At 37.7% G+C, this 18,727-nt stretch overlaps 3 protein-coding genes across 3 annotated transcripts; 2 read left to right on the top strand and 1 right to left on the bottom strand.

The window, feature by feature from the left end:
- Window positions 1-82: 82 nt before the first annotated feature.
- Window positions 83-3,407, bottom strand: LOC104675518 (beta-defensin 106). The gene is made up of 2 exons (XM_010380109.2): window positions 3,321-3,407; window positions 83-331 (listed from the first exon to the last, which is right to left on the bottom strand). The coding sequence occupies exons 1-2, from the start codon at window positions 3,367-3,369 to the stop codon at window positions 183-185; spliced, it is 198 nt and encodes a 65-aa protein (XP_010378411.1). The 5' UTR covers window positions 3,370-3,407; the 3' UTR covers window positions 83-182.
- Window positions 3,408-5,869: 2,462 nt separating this feature from the next.
- On the top strand, window positions 5,870-7,806 carry LOC104675517 (beta-defensin 105). The gene is made up of 3 exons (XM_010380108.2): window positions 5,870-5,991; window positions 6,332-6,373; window positions 7,640-7,806. Exons 1-3 carry the CDS (start codon window positions 5,922-5,924, stop codon window positions 7,762-7,764), a joined length of 237 nt encoding a protein of 78 aa, XP_010378410.1. The 5' UTR covers window positions 5,870-5,921; the 3' UTR covers window positions 7,765-7,806.
- A 6,264-nt stretch (window positions 7,807-14,070) lies between these two features.
- Window positions 14,071-18,130, top strand: DEFB107A (defensin beta 107A). The gene is made up of 2 exons (XM_010380107.1): window positions 14,071-14,222; window positions 17,898-18,130. Exons 1-2 carry the CDS (start codon window positions 14,153-14,155, stop codon window positions 18,038-18,040), a joined length of 213 nt encoding a protein of 70 aa, XP_010378409.1. The 5' UTR covers window positions 14,071-14,152; the 3' UTR covers window positions 18,041-18,130.
- The last annotated feature ends 597 nt before the right edge of the window (window positions 18,131-18,727 follow it).

Below are 18,727 nucleotides of genomic sequence, written 5' to 3'. Positions count from 1 at the left end.
AAACAAACCAGGATGGAGGGAGCATCAAGGTCAGGCAGTGTTGTTCTCCTCTCTAAATGAAACACTTGACAAACTGAGCAAAGACAGTCATTTATTTTTATTAAAGTGTCTGCTTACAGTAGAGGCAAGAGTAAAATGAAGCTAGGTTATGTATGCTTCTCTGGAAACCTAAATCTTCTGCATTAATCTGTAATGTTCCCACATGGCTGGATGATCCGACAGCATTTCAGAGACTTCTGGCAGAGAGAAGTAAGTTCTTCATTTTTCCCACAATTTTTCTTGCATGTCCCTCTAAGTTTGTCGCATTTCTCATCAAAAAATGCATTCTTGGCTACACGAGGGAAGGAGCCATTTGGATTAATTCCCTTTTCAGACACGTGTGTTTACCAGATACAGTTGTATGACTAGTTGGTGAAGATTTTTTCACAAGCTGTCATAGTGCCATATTCTACCGGTAGATGAGATGGTAGGGGACCTAATTTTTATATGATATTTCAGTCTTGTCACACAGGGTAAAATACCAGAAAGAATACATTTGTCTTTCAGCATTTGAGACCAAGCTGTGTAGGAGCTTTGGGAAACCTGAGCTATGGTTCTATGATCGAAATCTGTTGGGGATAATTATCAACTGGTTCCCATAAACACCCGCAGAGGTGGCTACTTTTCCTGGTGCACTCTTAGAGGCTGCTACCTGGTGAGAGTAGAGCAGGAGCTGAGACTGAGGAGCTAGCTCCAGACCAGAGCAAAGGAAGGGATAAAGATACAGGAAGAAGATGAGTTCACTGTGCTAGATGGAAACTTGCTTGGAAGGCTCAGCCTAATTTCCCCTCTATATTCCACCAAAGCATCGACTGTGGAAAACTTGGGCTTTGGAGAAGAAGGGTGCAGCATGTTCGGAATGCTTTTCTAAGATTTTCTCAGTTCAGTTTGCATAGAATTCCACTTCCCACCTTAGGGCTTTATCAGTAGCAGTCTCAAGAGCAACCTGCTTCAAGTTAAGGACAGACAGCACGTCTTACCAGGATCAACATTTTAGAGTTGCCCAATTTGTGTGTACATAATGAAGGCATCAGATGTACAGAGACTGCATTTAATGTCTATAGTATAATGTACATATATTTAATGTCAAAATATAAAGGTACCTAATTCACATCTATGTAAAACTTAAGCCAGATGGATTAGTGCTAGCATTATCCAGGATGAGCACATCAGTTCATAAGTGAAAATACTCCATTATTTCAGAGCTCGATGAACTCTAGCTCTCACTGGCAGGGGTCTATGTTCTCTCTGCCCTACTGTAAGGCAGATACTAATATACTATACTATAGACTACAGTGTGGTATTCAGATAAAATCTTTTTGGTTTAGTATAGTATTATAGTATAGCTTAATATATACTATAAAAATACTAGTATTATAGCATATACTAGTATAAAAGTATATACTATACTATATACTAGTATATAATACTACTAGTAATAATATACTAGTATAATATAGTATCTGGCCAGGCGCAGTGGCTCACACCTGTAATCCCAGCACTTTGGGAGACTGAGGCGGGTGGATCACAAGGTCAGGAGTTCGAGACCAGCCTGACCAACATGGTGAAATCCCATCTCTACTAAAATTACAAAAAATTAGCCGGGCATGGTGGCACGTGCCTGTAATCCCAGCTACTCAGGAGGCTGAGGCAGGAGAATTGCGTGAACCTGGGAGGCAGAGGTTGCAGTGCAGTGAGCCAAGATTGTGCCACTGCACTCCAGCCCAGGCAACAGAGTCTAAAAAAAAAAAAATATATATATATATATATATATAGTATATATACTAGCATAATACTATATAGTATATAATACTAGTATAATATTATACTACAATATAATATTACATTACACTATATTATACTATACTATACTATACTATAATATAATAATATTATAGTATAATACCACATCATAATACTAGTAAATAATTATAGTATATACTATGCTATACTATAATACTATACTAAACCAAAAAGGTTTTCTCTAAATTCTATTATAGTATAGTATTATACTATAGTATATCTAATAGATAATTATTAGATTATCTAATAATTATATAACAAGTGTTATGTAATGATAAAGAATCTATAATTATATAATAATTATAGTAAATAATTATCTATAATTTTATAATTATAGTATTATCTAATAGATAATTTTATAGTATATAAACATCTTTTTTTGACTAATTATATAATAAGTATGAGTGATCTGAAAAAGATACCTCTGGCCAGTTTCCAACGTGCACATCAAAGCCAGTGGCCTGAATACAGCATAGGTCACTGTGGGTCCTATATCCTCGTGTCCTGACACAGAATCTCCTCTCACAGACTTGTCACAAAACAGACCAGAGCTATGAGCAGCTGATGTGAAAAGTTGAGCATTACACATGGGATCGTATATCACTGGCATCTGGCACAAATTGGGACTTACTGTGGGTTCTGAGAATCCCTTTCTTTAGCTCTCTGGCGGCTCACATGAGCCTAGTCTCACGCCTTAATTTTGGAGAGGATACAATTGGAGCCATTGGAGATTCCCGGGAGCAGGAGAAAGTGAAGGGAGTTTTGATATGGGAAGGGCGTCTTTAATGCCTCTTACTGTGGCAGGACAGTTGGGCTCCTACCCTGGCTTTGTTTTGGTTATCTATATGACTCTGAGAAGCAACCCATCTGAGGCACAATTTCTGCATCTGTAATAAAATTTGTAAAATGGACCTTCAAACCCAAAAAGATTTTCTCTAACTGCCATTAAATTAGAGATAGGACAGAGTTTTCCTTAAAGGCACTGGCACTGGAAGACTAGATGCATTTTATGTGAAACTCTCATCACAGTACGTGGCTTGATGACATGTGATTAAGAAATGGCAGTCCAAGTTATGCTGCTTTACCTGTTGCCATGACTGGCATGGATGCATAGGTGTCTCTAAGCTCAGATCCTTACCTCTCTCTCCTCCTTACCTGTCTCAATCTCTACCGTAACTATATTTTAAAAGGTTCATAGACTGCTATCCTTGTTTTTAATTTTTTTTCAATTTTTGTTTTTGTTAGTGGCATGAGACTGGATGCCAAAAGACATCTTTCCTGGCCTTCCTTTATTCTTTCAAACCTGTGACAGCCCCTCCTAGATGAGAATGTAAAATGCAAAGGAATTACAGAAGAGGCATTGGGGGATATCACTTCTTGTAGTAGATGGGTTGATCACACCCAGGCGTTCACTGAAGGGGACCCTCTCTCTGGGACACCACCTCCGATCACCTTCCCTGTAAAGATGCCCATTTTACCTGGGGTCAAAAAGAAGAGCACAGCAAAGAGAAAGAGGAAAGTCCTCATGACTGGGAGTGTCTTGAGAGATCAGCGCCGTGTCCGTGAGGAAAGAGCAGCAAACATCCACATTTATACATTTCTCCAGACCAAGTAACATCTTGATCAGTGAGGCTTATCAGAAACGAGAGGATTTCCATGCTCTGCTGCGCAGAGCCCAGCCAACCTCAGTGGGTGTCACGCAGTCTACAGCTTATCATTTTTTCTGATTCTGGAAAGTTTTCAAGAAGGAAAGTGGGGATGAAGGGAGGACAGAGTAAGGCAGACACAGAAAAAGTAAAAAAATCTGGAGTCCAGCAGTTTGGTTTCTAATCCTAGCTGTGCTCCTGAACAGCTTTTGGTTTACTCATATGTAAAATGAGAGTAATTATACAATATCTCAATGCTTCAGTTAAGAGCTGATGAACCATAGTGGGGTGGAATCTGAATTCCAGATTCAGTCTTTTTGAGCTTTGCAAACTTGGCAAGGGGCTTGACCTAAGCATATATTTGTTAAAAAATGTGAATCTTGCTGTATGCTGCACGCTTTTTGTGCTGGGTCCTGCCATGCTGCCCACCTGTATCATGGCACCGTTGGCACAGCAAGGGGCTGGTAACCATCATGCCTTGCCCTAGACACTCAGGGCTTAGACACTCAACTCCAGTCCTTTGTATATTCACAGCCAGGTCACTGTGAGGTGGATGGTTGCTGGAAGGGGATAGTAAGGGGGAGGCCAGGTGGGGCCCAGGGTGCCAAAAGTGAGGGACGAGTGGCTAAGAATACTCCCAGGAAGGTGAAAAGGGAAAGGTAGTCTGGAGTGCACATAAGCCATGCTTCCAAAGTCCCAGAGCATGCTCCACTGTCCCATCAGACTTATTTACAATGCATATATTCAAAGGTAAAGTTATTAAGACTTTCAAAACAGTGACTGCAGAGCATTAAACCCCAAGTTGAGGCAGAGAGCTGTGACTGCACTGGGCATTTACCTAGGAGGTTGGTCCTGATGCAGGCTATACAAAATGCCTAAAAGCTGAAAGCCCGGAGATTCAGCCCTATCCCCTATGTATACAGGCATTAGCTTGGATTCTGAATCTGAATTGTTTGCAAGTCACAGTAGCAACATAAAAATGAGTGCCTTCCTGCATAGGTCAGAAAAGGTTCATAGTGAATTAATGAACTTGAAAAAAAGTTTACAGAAAACTTAGGTTCAAGGCTGAATAGAGAGAAATGTGCAGGTAGTACTAGTGATAGTAGCCAGGAACTCTGCTAAGTACTTTATATACCTTATCTCAGCAAGCCTCTTAAATGCTCTGTGACTAAGTACCATAATTATATCTTCATTTTAAGGGTTAGGAAACTTGAGGTTCATCAAATTAAGCAACCTATCCAAGGTCATATACTTCGTAAGTCGTATACTTTGTAGTCTATATTTTAAAATTTTTTTACTTTACATTACAGAAATGAAGAACAGAACATCATGTAAATATAGGCAACAGGGTAGGAATAAGCAGAACTTATTTGAGGGGAAGATGGTATAAATCTTGCTTTTCATTCCACTTTTTTTGTGTGTTTTTTTGGTGTTTGTTGTTGTTGCTGTTGTTGTTGTTTTGAAACAGGATCTCGCTCCGTTGCCCAGGCTGGAGTGTAGTGGCATGCTTATGGCTCACTGCAGCCTAAAACTGCTGGCTCAGGCGATCCTCCCACATCAGCCTCCCAAGTAGCTGTGACTGCAGGTACATACCACTGTGCCTAGCAAATTAAAAACATTTATTTATTTATTTATTTATTTATTTATTTATTTTTGTGGAGACAAGGTCTCACTGTGTTGCTCTGGCTGGTCTCAGAACTCCTGGTCTCAAGCAATCCACCTGCCTTAGCCTCCCCAAAAGCTATGATAATAGACATAAGCCACCCATCTGGGCCAATACCCATTTCCTTAATGAATTTAAAATATGCAGTAATTATGGCTTTGGTGTGTGAAGTGGTATCTTACAGGAAAGGGGACTCAGAACTAACTTGACAAAATGATTGCTACCCCTCCTTTTCTCCCTGTGATACTTGTAGACAATAAAAATGAAAGCTAGAAAAGTGAGAGTTCACATTTATTGAGTTCTTACATGGTACCAGGCCTCCTTCTAAGCATTCCACATGTTCAAAACGCTTTTGCGTTATAATCATACTAGATTCTTACAAAACCTTGAGAGGCAAGCAGAATTTGTGAGTGGGTTCTTATCTTCTCCCAGAAAACAGAAGCTGGAAGAGATGAAAGGAGTCACTAGCTTCTGGCCCCTGCATTAGTATGGTGGAAACTAGCGTGGCCCCTGCTCTTTCAACCTCTAGCCTGGTGTTCTTTCCACTACACCAGTTAGACTCCCCAAAATAAAAGGCTTTCTGGATGCCAAGGGTTATTATCCATGATATCATCCCTTGATCCTGGGAAATGGAGCATACAATTGTGCTTTTGTTGATTCGCTTCACTGATCAAGAGCATCTCCCCATTACTTTTAAATAAAAATGAGCCTCTCATTTGGGTCTTCTCAAGGAAATCCCAATCTCTATTCTGAAGAGTCTTCCCTAAAAGATGGCCCTGATCAGGAGGACATTTTATTTTGTATTTGCCATGTTCTTCATTTTGGTTCAACAGCCATCAGGTAAATAAAAATGGATGGGATTTTGATTGGGCAGATTATAAAGCCTGATGATTCTTCCATGTTTGACCTTAATGGTCAAGCTCTCATGGTGCCTGTCATGGGAATTTCTTAGACCTACAGTGACATTTTCTAAGAGCAAACTGCATATAGTATATATTTTTTGTAATTTGTTTTTGCTGGTTACCTGGAATGCTGGCCTTGAGAAATAGAATAAAGATTGCAACTCTGTGATCTATTGTCTCCTGATATACCATGTCACACGTGGAGTTGGGAATGTTTTATACAGTGTTAATTCCTGTGTTGATTTTAATTTTCAAAATGTATTTTGTTTTGAATTTAGGGTGCCAGGCAGGACTTGATTTTTCCGAGCCATTTCCATCAGGTAAGTTAAATATCTTCTATATAATTATTTTTTCTCTTAGGAACTCTGGCTCTGTCAGCTCTCTCTGATGTCTGGAGACAAAGAGGGGACAGAGATAGTGGTGGAAACAGAATTGTCTGAAAAACCAGTTCACTAACTTGTCTTCTTCTCTTTTTCTTGTTCCAAGTATAATATTTGGATATATTTGATTTCATAGAAAAATATCTTTGTGACTGGACTGTAATTTGGCCATAGAGATTTGGACTCAGTGGCTTTTCCCACTAGCTGTTGGTGTTCACTAAACCAAGTTCTTAGATTTAGTCTTGTACCAGCCAATTAGCACTGCTCTGTGAACATGCCTGCCCATCTCTTGCAAGCTCTGCTTCTAAGTCTGGTAATAATATATGTCACAAATGCATGAGGTTAGTTGATGGAAGCTCAAATTAAAGAGTGAGGTTGCTTCAATGAAAACTCAGCACCATTGCAGAAAAGCTATTCATAACGAATAGCCCCCAGATCTTTTCTTTTTCTTTGAAGTCATCTTACACAGAAAGAGAGCACGTTGTAAACAAAACTAAAAGAAATATTGTAGACAAAGTTGAAAAGGTTTTAGACAGAATTTCAAAGTAATAAATATTAAGGTTGCTATTAGTACTTGAGTGTTTGCTCTGTACTAGGCATCCTGTTAAAAACTTTTCACGGAGTTTGTCATGTAATCCTCAAAACACTCCTATGTGGTAGGTATTATTATAAAAAAATTTGCATATAATATTCCATTTGATCCCTAAACTGATTTAAAAATGTAGTCAGGTGCTTCTAGAATGGCCACTGGACAAATGAGAATGCGGACCTTAAGAACCTGGCGATTACTAAGCCCAAACAAGAGTTGAACCTAAGTTTCTTAACTTCATCTTCAAGGATCTTTTCAAAACCGCAATATACCCCTCCCATTTTTGTCTAGCAAACTTCACAGTCATATCAGGTATGTATTTTTATAGTTCTGTAATACGTATGTCTCTTTGTCTGCCTGTCATTTACTTTTGATCCCTGCAAGATTATAAACAGTTAGATAGTAGGAATTGTGATGATCTGTTGCTTAAAAACTAACTCTCCCCAACTCCCTACTGCAAAAGGCAGGACCTCTTTTTGAAAACTCTGGGCTCGTTCTTGAAAATATTCTTTGTAATCATACATACGAACTCTCCCTTCTTTTTGGTGGTTTTTGACCTCTTCCCCATTTCTAGACATTTTCTGGAAAGCTCCCTCAGCAGCTGTTTCTTGGCACAGGTAAGTTTGCTGTCTGTGAGTCATGCAAGCTGGGTCGGGGAAAATGCAGGAAGGAGTGCTTGGAGAATGAGAAACCCGATGGAAGCTGCAGGCTGAACTTTCTCTGCTGCAGACAGAGGATCTGACAAACCAGACCAGCACACTTATGGCCATAGAAGCAGGCCTGGATATTCAAAGAAGTTCAAGAGAAGTTATGTGGTTTATCCAAATCACACAGTGAGTGAGTCTCAGAATCAGTCTCATTTCTTTCTCTCTTTGTTTTATTTTCATTTTATTGCTTATTTTTCAAAGATGACTTTCTTTTTTTTTTTTTTTTTTTGAGATGGAGTCTCACTCTGTCACCCAGGCTGGAGTGCAGTGGCTCGATCTTGGCTCACTGCAACCTCTACCTCCCGGGTTCAAGCGATTCTCCTGCTTCAACCTCCCAAGTAGCTGGAACTATAGGCTCATGCTGCCATGCCCTGCTAATTTTTCTATTTTTACTAGAGACGGGGTTTCACCATGTTGGCAAGGCTGGTCTCGATCTCCTGACCTCAGTTGATCTGCCCGCCTCGGCCTCCCAAAGTGCTGGGATTATAGGAGATGACCTTTAAAAAAAATGTGTACCTAGTATCTGCTCAGTCAGATACCACTACTATGTATTTGTAGAGTACCTTATAATTTATGAAATATTTTCCATACTTCTCTCATATGACTCATGATTACCTTATGAGGTAGGTTTTATTGCTCCTATTTATATTTGAAAATATTGAGGCTCAAGAGGCTGTCAGTTCTTCAGAGCCATAGCTAGGATCCAGTAACTGGTGTGCACATTGCTGTCATGTTCTGTGTATCCATCTGTATGTACTAACTATGTTAATGGAGTAATAACTCTATCAAATACATTCTTTTTATATTCACATTGTTTCTTGGTTTGTCTACTGTCATTCATTGATTCTAGTACGTATGATGTATTTACCTGTGAAAGAAAATGGTTAGAGATTAACTTAAAATGTTCAACACAGAATGTACATAAATGGTTGACTGTATAACTTTTGCCTTGTGAAATAAAATCCAGCTTCACAAAATAAAGGTCAAAATTACCAGCCCTATGACCAGTGACTTAAACTTGGTTACTTAGTTTTAACGTATGAGACCAAGCAATGTTTTGTTTAACATTTGGGCCTATTATTTGTCTCTTTGTGCTCAAATCTGTTCCTTGTTTTTTTCTGCTTTGCTGAGTAAAATAGGAACTATTAAATGCAAACTACATTTTCTAGGCTTCCTGACTTCTGGCTAGTTTTGGTCAATGTAAGTGTCTCCTAGGAGAATGGAAGACTGAAGAAGGGAGGGCAGTGTGTATTTCTCCCCGACTCCCTCTCTTCTCCAGCGGTGGCTCTTCCCACTCAGCAAAGCCCCTGCTTTTCTGTCTTCTGCTCTCACTTGGCAGTCCCGCCGCAAGTTTAGCTTCTGCCAGCCAGTGCTGCTCCCAGGCTCACACAAATCCTTCTGTTTTTCCTCAAACCTTAGGGCAGTGGGAGATTTCAGCTGTGACTATCAGTAAGTTTGCCTCATTGCTCCCGCTTTGCATTGTCATCTTTTCCAACACTTTATCTGTACGTATTAAATTCTTTCTTTGGAACTATCCATTGGGGGAAACCTTTTAATGCTTGATTGATTCAATTTTTAGATTCATTCTATTTACATATGATCCACTGTTCTCCAAAAAAGATTTGAAGCACAGCCCTCAAGAAGCCTAGAATGTTTCCTACATTTTTACAAGAATTACCCCAGGGAAGTGGGAAGTAGGGTATTTGGTCTTAAGAGTCCAGTTCACAGTAATTATCTGCTTGCAGATGCTCCTCCTCCCCAGGTCTCCACATTGCAAATGCAGCTGCTAGCTTACAGAACACCATGAAACTGGAATACTACTTACTCATTTCAAATACTGCATTGCTTTATCTTAAAAAAAATGCTCTGGAACCTAGTTGAAGTTTCTTCTAATGAAAGATTCATGTGAGTGTCTCAGAGTCATACAACGTGGTAGACCAGTAGCGGTGCCCTGATAATGACCTCATGTAGCATCCAGATGGCAGCTGCAGAGGACGCTTCCCACAGGTGCTCACCTAGTCACAACTTATCCCCTTTTGTGGCAGGCCAGGTCTCACTAATCCAAGCCTCCATAACAACTGTTTTAGTACTCACTAAGTGGTTAAATTAAATATTAAAAGCTTAAAAAGCCAGTGCCCTCATATAAAGGCTGGAATGTAACAAAATCCCACCAAGAGTTTTGCTTAGGCCTTTCCTGGGCCTTAAAGCATGACAAAATAACGAAAGAGTTCTTAATAGGACTTGTTTAGGATTAAACAAGTTTGTGGGAGATCTGAAGGAACTCCCTAAACATCAGTGATTTAGCAGGAGACAAGATCAGGGTAATAACCCCAGCACCTGGACCCATTTTGATTGAGCACATTTACTGAGGCTCTAGAGGAAGGTGTTCGGGACTCAGACCTTAGGTATAGATTAAAAGAAGTTAATAACTTAGGTCTTTAGATGAATGCACACTTACACATAGACATACAGTTTAAAAGGTATATAAGCTCTGGAAAACTTTGTGATTTTAGTTGGTCTAGTGATAATTTCCAGGCCTTCTCCCTGTAACTGGTTGCAGAAATAAAAGCTCTCTTCCTCCCCAGTTTATTTGCATCTCGTTATTGGGCTGTGAGAAATAGCAGCCCAACCCTCAGTTTGGTCCGGGAACACTTTTTCTTTACACTTTAGATTCATGGAAACAAAGAAGCTGAAAGTAAAAGGATGGAAAGAGATTTGCCATACAAACAATAACCAAAAGAGAGCTGTAGTGGCTATACTAATAGTGCACAAAACAAACTTTAAGAGACAATTGGTACTAAAGACGAAGAAGAGCATTTTGTAATGTTAGCGAGTTAACCCATCAAGATAATATAACAAGTATAAACACATGCCTCTAACAACAGAGTGCCAAAATACATGAAGGGAAAATGGACAGAATTGAAGAGAGAAATAGAGAATTCAACAGTAATAGCAGTAGACTTTAATATACCACTTTTAATAATAGACAAAACAACTAGAAAAAAGATTAGCAAGGAAATATAAGATTTAAGCAGCACTGTAAAACAATTAGACCTCAAAGTCATCTGTGGAACACTGCACCAATTACAGCAAAATACACATTCTTCTTCTGTTCACATGAAATATTCTTTAGAATAGACTGTATGTTAGATTTAAAAACAAACTCCCTCAATACATTTAAAAGGATAGGAATCATACAAAGTATGTTTTCTGAACACAATGAGATAACAGAAAGAAATTTGGGAAAGTCACAACTACGTGGAAATTAAACAACACAAGTGTAAATAAATGATGGGTCAAAGCAGAAAACATAAGGGAACGTAGAAAATATTTTAAAGGGAATCCCCAAAACACTTTAAAATACACAACACAACAACAACTTACCAAAACTGTGAGATACAGCTAAAACAATGCTTAAAGGAAAATTTATAGTTGCAAATGCCTATATTTATAAAGAGGATAGATTTAAAATCAATAAATTATCTTCCATCTCAAGAAAATTAAGGAAGAGCCAACTAAACCCAAAGCAAGCAGAAGGAAGAAAATGATAAATATTAGAGTGGAAATAAATGACATTGAAACTAAGAAAACAATAGAACAAATCAACAAAACAAAAATTTATTTTTTGAAATGATCAACAAAATTGACAAGCCTCTAACTAGACTGACTAAGGAAAAAAGAGAATACCCATATTACCAAAATCATGATTGAAAGAGACGTTTTACAAATGATCTTAGGAAAATTTTTTAAAAGTATTATAAAGGAATACTGTAAGCAATTAATTGTATGGCAACAATTTTGATAACCTAGATGAATAAATGCTAGAAGTGCATACATATCAAACCTAATTCAAGAAGATATAGAAAGTCTAAAATGGACCAATAACAAATAAAGTGCATGAACTGAGCATAATAACACTAACAAAAATCCCACAGAGTAAAACCCAGGACCAAGTGACTTCGCTGGTACATTGTAAAGATGTTATTCCATTGTCTTCCGCTTCGATTTTTTTTTTTTTTTTTTCAGACAGAGTCTCACTCTGTTTTTTGTTTTTAAAATTTTGTTTTTAAAACTAACTAATCATGCAGTGGCATGATCTCGGCTCACTGCATTCTCTGTCTCCGGAGCTCAAATGATCCTCCCACCTCAGCCTCCTGAGGTGACAGATCACAGGTGCCTGTCACCATGTCCAGTTAATTTTTGTATGTTTTATAGAGATGGGATCTCATTATGTTGCCCAGGCTAGTCTCAAACTAAACTCCTGGCTCAAGTGATCCGCCCACCTCGGCCTCCCAAAGTGCTGGGATTACAGGTGTGAATCACCACATCTGGCCTGGCTTGCATATTTTTTGATGAGAAGTTTGCTGCAGTTATTCTGTCATCTTTCTACCGGCAGGAGGCATGTATGCCTTCTCTGTTGACAAAGTAGAGGATGTTTTTTGTTTTTGTTTTTTAATGTGCTCCCTTCTCCTAGTTCTCCTAGCCTTAATATTTTGTTTTGCATTTTTTAGATTGTTTATTTCACCAGTGCTGTACAAACAAGTGTTGTTCTTCCTCCAGTTTCTTAATTAAGAAATTAAGACTTTCTTTTCCATATAAGAGAAAGATTCTTGCAAGCCTTCGTTCTTTCTCACTGTGGCTACTCTTCCCCTCACCCAACTTACATCATGAAATACTCTGATCTTTTCTGTAAGCACCCGCTGAGTCTATGGAGAAGGCATTAGACATTGGTGTGAATTTTTCTTTCGTCTGTGACTCCAGAAGTTTATATTGTTTCTCTAGTTTATGCTTGCTCTTAGCAATTCTTTACAGACTTTACTTGAAATCTTTTAAATCATATTCTGGGGGTAATCCGCTTCAGTGAGCAAGCTCTCATGTTCTTCATTTTTTGGAGGTTCCTGCCTTTTCTTATATTTGTAGGTAGGTGGCTGGCTTGTGACCTTAGCTTTCCAATGAGTTCAAGAAACTGAATATTTGCAGTTTGCCATGTGTTTTTCTGTGTATTTGTTTTGTGTGGGATGATTTTCTTTACATATTTCTACATCTTAAGCAGAAGCCATTCTTCATTTAATAACATATTTAATTTCTTTAAGAGATATAGAAATACTTATATTTTCTGCTAATTCTTGTGTCAATTTTGGTAAGTTAAACTTTTGAGAGAATTTTTCCATTTTATGTAAGTTGTGAAATGTTTTGGCATATACATGTTGACAAAATTTTTATATTATTTTAATGTTTCTTGGATCTGTAGTGACAACTTCTTTTTCATTTATTCTGTATAATTGGGCTTACACTGTTCCCTTTTCTAAGGTTCTTAGAGCATAATTTTAAGTCATAGATTTAAACATTTCTTCTTTTCTATGATAAGTATTTGGATACAAATTTCTTTCAAAGTCATTGTTTTGTTGTGTTCCACAAAATTTGATATAAACAAATGATTTCCAATTATTCTCATTGTTTATTCTTTGATGCATACACAATCTAGAATTATGTTGCTTTATTTCCACATATTTGGAAATATCCTAAATAGCTTATTTTATAGATTTCCAATTTAATCACCTTGTGGTGAGAAATACACTCTGAAGAATTTAAGTGTTTTTAAACACATCAATATTTGTTTTATGGCCTAGCATATGGTTTATATGTATGAATGTATCATATGTACTTGAAAAAATGTGTATTTTTCAGTTATCTTATGACGTGTTCTATACATATCAATTTAGTTGATGGAATGGTGGTATTGTTCAGATCATGTATGACTTTGCTAATTTTTCCCTGTGTTCTATCAGTTGCTGACAAACTGGTGTAAAAATGTTCTGCTATAAATATAGAAATGTCTATTTCTCCCTTTAATTAAATCAAATAATATAAACACATATTAATGGTTTTTATGTATTTTTAATGGATTAACCCTTTTCTCCTTAAGCAACAGCACTCCATGCAATAGAGCGTCAAAACCAAACAAAACAAAACAAAAACAAAACAAAAACCTGCCCATGTACTCCTGAACTTAAAAGTAAAGGTTTTTGTTTGTTTGTTTTAAATTTTTTTAAGAATAGGTTTTATGTAAAATCATGTACTAGGAAAAGGATGATGGCTATGTATCTTATTGACATGGTAATACTTGAGATAAGACTTGAAGGAAAAATGAGAGAAGTCTAAACAAAGACACAGAATAGAATATTCCAGGCAAAAAGGCAGGGTTCTCTGCGTTTCTCTCCCATAAATGTGATTTAGATAAAATCTGATTCATCAGCCCACGCATTAATCAGTGGAGCATGGAAAATAGTATGTTCCCAACGAACATTACAAACCAAAGTTTACTTCCAGCCCCTTCAGGGCAGTAGAACATATTTTGATCAATGCCCCTTGATAAAAGAGCTTGATTCCAGCTACTGCACTTCCTTCATCAGCTCTCCCCTGATGCCTGGAGCCATGAAAATATTTTTCTTTATTTTTGCTGCTTTCATTCTTCTTGCTCAAATTTTCCAAGGTAAGAGGGAAATTCTTTTAGAGGTAGAGATGACAGTCTGCTCAGGATCTGTCTTTTGAGAAGAAAGCTCAACTTTTACAAAGTTGAAGGTTCCAAGGCAAACCAGTCACTGAAAATCTTTTCCTGAGCTCAGACACAAAACAATGGGAGCACATCGACTGGGACGTCCCCAACCTTAGTAGTATCTAGTCAACTTCCCTAACAGCTCTGCCAAGGAATTTAGACTTCTTTGTACTTTTAGATCTCTTTCCTCCTTTTATAATCTGCAACGCAGGTTCAGCACTTTTTTTTTTTTTTTTTTTTTTTTGAGATGGAGTCTCACTCTGTCGCCCAGGCTGGAGTGCAGTGGCGCGATCTCAGCTCACTGCAAGCTCTGCCTCCCGGGTTCACGCCATTCTTCTGCCTCAGCCTCCCGAGTAGCTGGGACTACACGCACCCGCCACCACGCCCAGCTAACTTTTTTTGTATTTTTAGTAGAGACAGGGTTTCACCGTGTTAGCCAGGATGGTCTCGATCTCCTGACCTCAAGATCCACCCCTCCTCTGCCTCCCAGAGCCCTGGGATTACAGGCATGAGCCACGCGCCGGGCCAGGTTCAGCATATTCCAAAGTGAATTTAAAAAAAAAAAAAATCTCCAAGTCAAATGCCAAACATATTTGTTAAGTTAGGGAAGTACAGCCTTTGGAGTCTAAATTAAACTGAAGTTGTGTTACTAGATCCTCAGACAGCTAATTTTTTTTCAGGTCTGAGTCATTGGTCCAAATATCTTATCCATAAATTATTTTAGACTTTTTGGCTTTCACACACTGGTTGAAAATTACACTATTAAAACCACTAAATTAACATCTTGCTTACTAATCTCTTAAGTCTTTGCATCTTTGAGATTCTCTTTGCCTGATACAACCACGACTGTGTTCCTAAGAAATGTTTATGTCCATACCTCCTCAACTATCTTTTGTTCCTTCTGTTGTGAAGCTTTTCCTATTAGAGGTTCTCCATGCATCACAAAGCCCCCTGTCTGCTCCTTCATGGCTCCTGAATTTCTACATTTCTTTATTATACATTCTGTCCTCAGTAGTCCTAGAAAACCAATAGATATTGAATGTGTGCTAACCACTTATAAGAAATTGTTCTGTCCACTACGATAAAGGTAGGTAAAATAAAAAGGTAAAAATATAATTAAAGCATGGACATTGACCTTAATTTGCTTGAAGTTATTAGTCTATTCTTTCTGTGTTGTTCAAAAAGACATTGCCTGTAGTGGTAAATAAGCTTTCAATACATTTAACATGTATAAGTAAGTATGTCAATGAGACAGGAAAATACACAAATAACTTTCATATGAATCAGTTTTCACAAGTGCCGTAAAAGGTGCAAAGTATAAAGAGAAGCCATCGATGTGGAAACTTGGTTCTAACTAGGAAATGCAGATAGGCTTCCTGGTAGTACTGTACTTCTGTAGTACAAATACTACTTCTGTATTTGTATTTGTATTGTATTTGTACTACAGAAGGAGTATTTGTATTGCACATTTGGGAATAGACAAGAGTGGAACTAAAGAACAATTTCCCCATGAAAGTCTAAGTGACTCCATTGTTTCAGTGACCTCCTTGACCCCATGAAAGTTTCAGTGACTCCATGAAAGTCTCAGTTGTAAAATCAGTTCCCTATTTTCTGCCCTCAGCATCTTTTCATAGATGTCAGACAATGCTCTGGGATAGATAAACTCCTTTTAAATTGTCTTCCCCACTCACTTTAATCAGTACTCCAATTTATTCAGATCAGTCTATGGATGTGGAGGCATAATAGCTCCCTGTCCACAAAACTCATCTCAGATGTATTTGAATTACAATAATAAGCATAGTTTGGGCACAAATTAGAACCACCACCATCACCATAATCACATAGAACCTCCGAGTTAGAAGTGAATTTAATGATCAATATAAAAGGCAATAAACATAGGCTGTTAGGCCAAACTGTATGAGTTTGGATCTCAGTGCTAATCTTTATAAGCTGTATGTACCCTCTGTTTTACCATTCTATAAATGATAATAATAATAGCATTGTTTTGAAGATGAATAAACTTGTTATGTTAATTAGAGACTAACTTGTTATAATCAAGAATCTTAATAATAGAGTGACTGAAGAAAGACAAAACCTTATTTCTCTTTCATGTAAAAGTCCAAAAATAGCTAAGTTGGCTAGGTGAGGGTAGAGGGTTCTCTTTCACCGAGTTTTGTTGTGATTTGGGCTGAAGGTCAACCCTGCCATCCTAAACAGTTGACCATTTTATTTGGTTCCAAGGATGTTCTAATAGGCAGGGTTAGAAAGTATAGAACACGATTAAGATTACATAGAAGCAGTTCACATCATTCCACTCCCTTTTCATTTTTCCAGATGTGTTCATGTGGACATATAGAAATAGGAAGCTAGGAGCTGATGTGATTAGCTAAATATTCATGTGTCTAGAGAAACCCCGAGGTTCTATGACTAAAAGTCTGAAAGTAAAAATGACTGCTTTGGGACAGTTTAACAATCTTTCTATATAACTGCTTGGGCAGTGGCAGGCACATACTCTATGTTATGTTAGAGTTTACCATTGTTTAACTGTCATTTGTTCTTCTACTTATTTTTTTGTTCTCTGCCATGATTCAGTATTCAACACCCTATACATGATTATATATATATATGTGTGTGTGTGTGTGTGTGTGTGTGTGTCAATTGATTATCTAGATACCTGATAAATTTCAGTGATCTGTAGCTCACAGTATCCCAAGTTCAAGTTTGGACTATTTAAAAATTTCTCCTTAATTGGAGCAGAAATCTAAGTCCCTGAAATTTCTTTCCATTAGTCTTTGCCTTAACTTGGCACTAACAAAATATATTCCACATGATAATATTTCAGCTATATGGCAGCTAATATGTACTGTTCTTCCCCCAAAGTTGTTATTTCCAGGAATGAACATTACTCCTTTTGAGAATAACTGCTGCTTCTTCCACTATTTTTTCCTAAGAATGTATCTTACCAATTAAAAAAGTTCCTGTGACATATTTTTTTTCCCTTCAACCTAATCTCTGTTATGAATGAATACACATTGCCTATGTCCCTCTAAATTTGCTTGTCAGAACTAAATACATGATTCCATTGGTGTTCTTTGCACAGTAAATTGAGAAGGACTAGCATCATGTTGTTTATCTTTCTACCTAAAACGGTGAGACTCCAAAACCGTATGCCAGGGCATATGATCTACTATTGGTCTGCCTGTAATGTAACAGAACAATCTTTAACTTTTGCTGTAAATCAGAGACTTTTTGGAGACACGAAAAAAAAATCTGTTGATAAGGATGGTTCATTGGAATTAGAAAGTATTTTGTAACCTTCCTTGGAAGAAACATTCTGTTTCTGTACAAGCTAGATATGATTTTGACATATGAAAATCTTTTCTGTTTTTTCCAATTAGCTATTAAATAAGTGCATTGATTATATTGTACCAGGGGTGTGAGCTCAGACATGACTATTCAGATAACATTTGATTTTTCTAATTTCTGGGTTTGTAGTCTGTGTCTCTAGGAGTTACGGTAATGAGGAAGTCTGAATTTGGCCTGGGCAATGTAATTTTATCTTATAGTTACTAATTAATAGATAACTAAAGACAAATTGCTTTCTTTACTTAGCCAGGACAGCAATTCATAGAGCACTAATTTGTAAGAGAATGGAAGGTCACTGTGAAGCTGAATGTCTTACCTTTGAAGTAAAGATTGGGGGCTGTAGAGCTGAATTAACACCATATTGCTGCAAAACCAGAAAGAAACATTAAAAACGCGAAGCACCAGCTGCAAGAATGAAAGAGGTGAAGATTCTCTGGCTGCGATATCAGCGGGACAAATCTCTCTGCACCGTCTCTCTTTGATCTGCAAAGTCTGGATTATCTGAAACCATGTCAGTCCAGCTTCCAATGCTACAGGGAGATACCCTTCCTAGGCTGTGAACTTCTTCCAGGCAGACACTATATCTTGTTGACCTCTGCACTGTCACTTCCTGACACAGGGCCTATTAATGATTTTTTTCACTTTATAAAAAAGTGAGCCATTGAATAAATAGATAAAACAGATGGAATGGAATGGTTGGACTGGCACTCAGGTGAATTGAGTTCTAAAGTTATAGCTCTGGCTTTAAACAGTTGTAGGACACTGGGCCCTCTGTGCCAAGATTCTGATATCTATAATGTGAGCAGATTGAACCTCTCAGTAAAGGGAATACCTGCCAGATGCTAATTGTGGCTGCTTCAGCAGTATCACTGTCATGTACTCCTATCTCTCTTTTATAGGTAGGAATTGTTTAGAGTCTTGTTCATTTACCTGTTAGATCTAAAACATCAAGTTTTAGAATGAAATGCACCCATATCAAAATTCAAGTTGACTGTAGATGGAGCAATATCTTCATTCTGGCCATTTGCAGTGAGAATTGATCAAATCATGGGTTTCTGAAGCAGTAAGTTCCCCAA

This window comes from Rhinopithecus roxellana, chromosome 9, assembly GCF_007565055.1.
Source record: "Rhinopithecus roxellana isolate Shanxi Qingling chromosome 9, ASM756505v1, whole genome shotgun sequence".
NCBI lineage: Eukaryota > Metazoa > Chordata > Mammalia > Primates > Cercopithecidae > Rhinopithecus > Rhinopithecus roxellana.
The sequence above is the reverse complement of the archived record's forward strand: the minus strand, read 5'-3'. Positions and strand labels throughout refer to the sequence as shown.

Bases quoted from the DNA above. Each gene is read 5' to 3' on its own strand.
- LOC104675518 (XM_010380109.2), bottom strand. From the start codon at position 3,369: ATGAGGACTTTCCTCTTTCTCTTTGCTGTGCTCTTCTTTTTGACCCCA. The intron at 332-3,320 runs GTAAAATGGGCA...TCCCTCGTGTAG, and splicing joins GCTCTTCTTTTTGACCCCAG to CCAAGAATGCATTTTTTGAT.
- LOC104675517 (XM_010380108.2), top strand. From the start codon at position 5,922: ATGGCCCTGATCAGGAGGACATTTTATTTTGTATTTGCCATGTTCTTC. The intron at 5,992-6,331 runs GTAAATAAAAAT...TTTTGAATTTAG, and splicing joins TTTGGTTCAACAGCCATCAG to GGTGCCAGGCAGGACTTGAT. The intron at 6,374-7,639 runs GTAAGTTAAATA...TTCTTGGCACAG, and splicing joins TTCCGAGCCATTTCCATCAG to GTAAGTTTGCTGTCTGTGAG.
- DEFB107A (XM_010380107.1), top strand. From the start codon at position 14,153: ATGCCTGGAGCCATGAAAATATTTTTCTTTATTTTTGCTGCTTTCATT. The intron at 14,223-17,897 runs GTAAGAGGGAAA...TTCTTTACTTAG, and splicing joins TCTTGCTCAAATTTTCCAAG to CCAGGACAGCAATTCATAGA.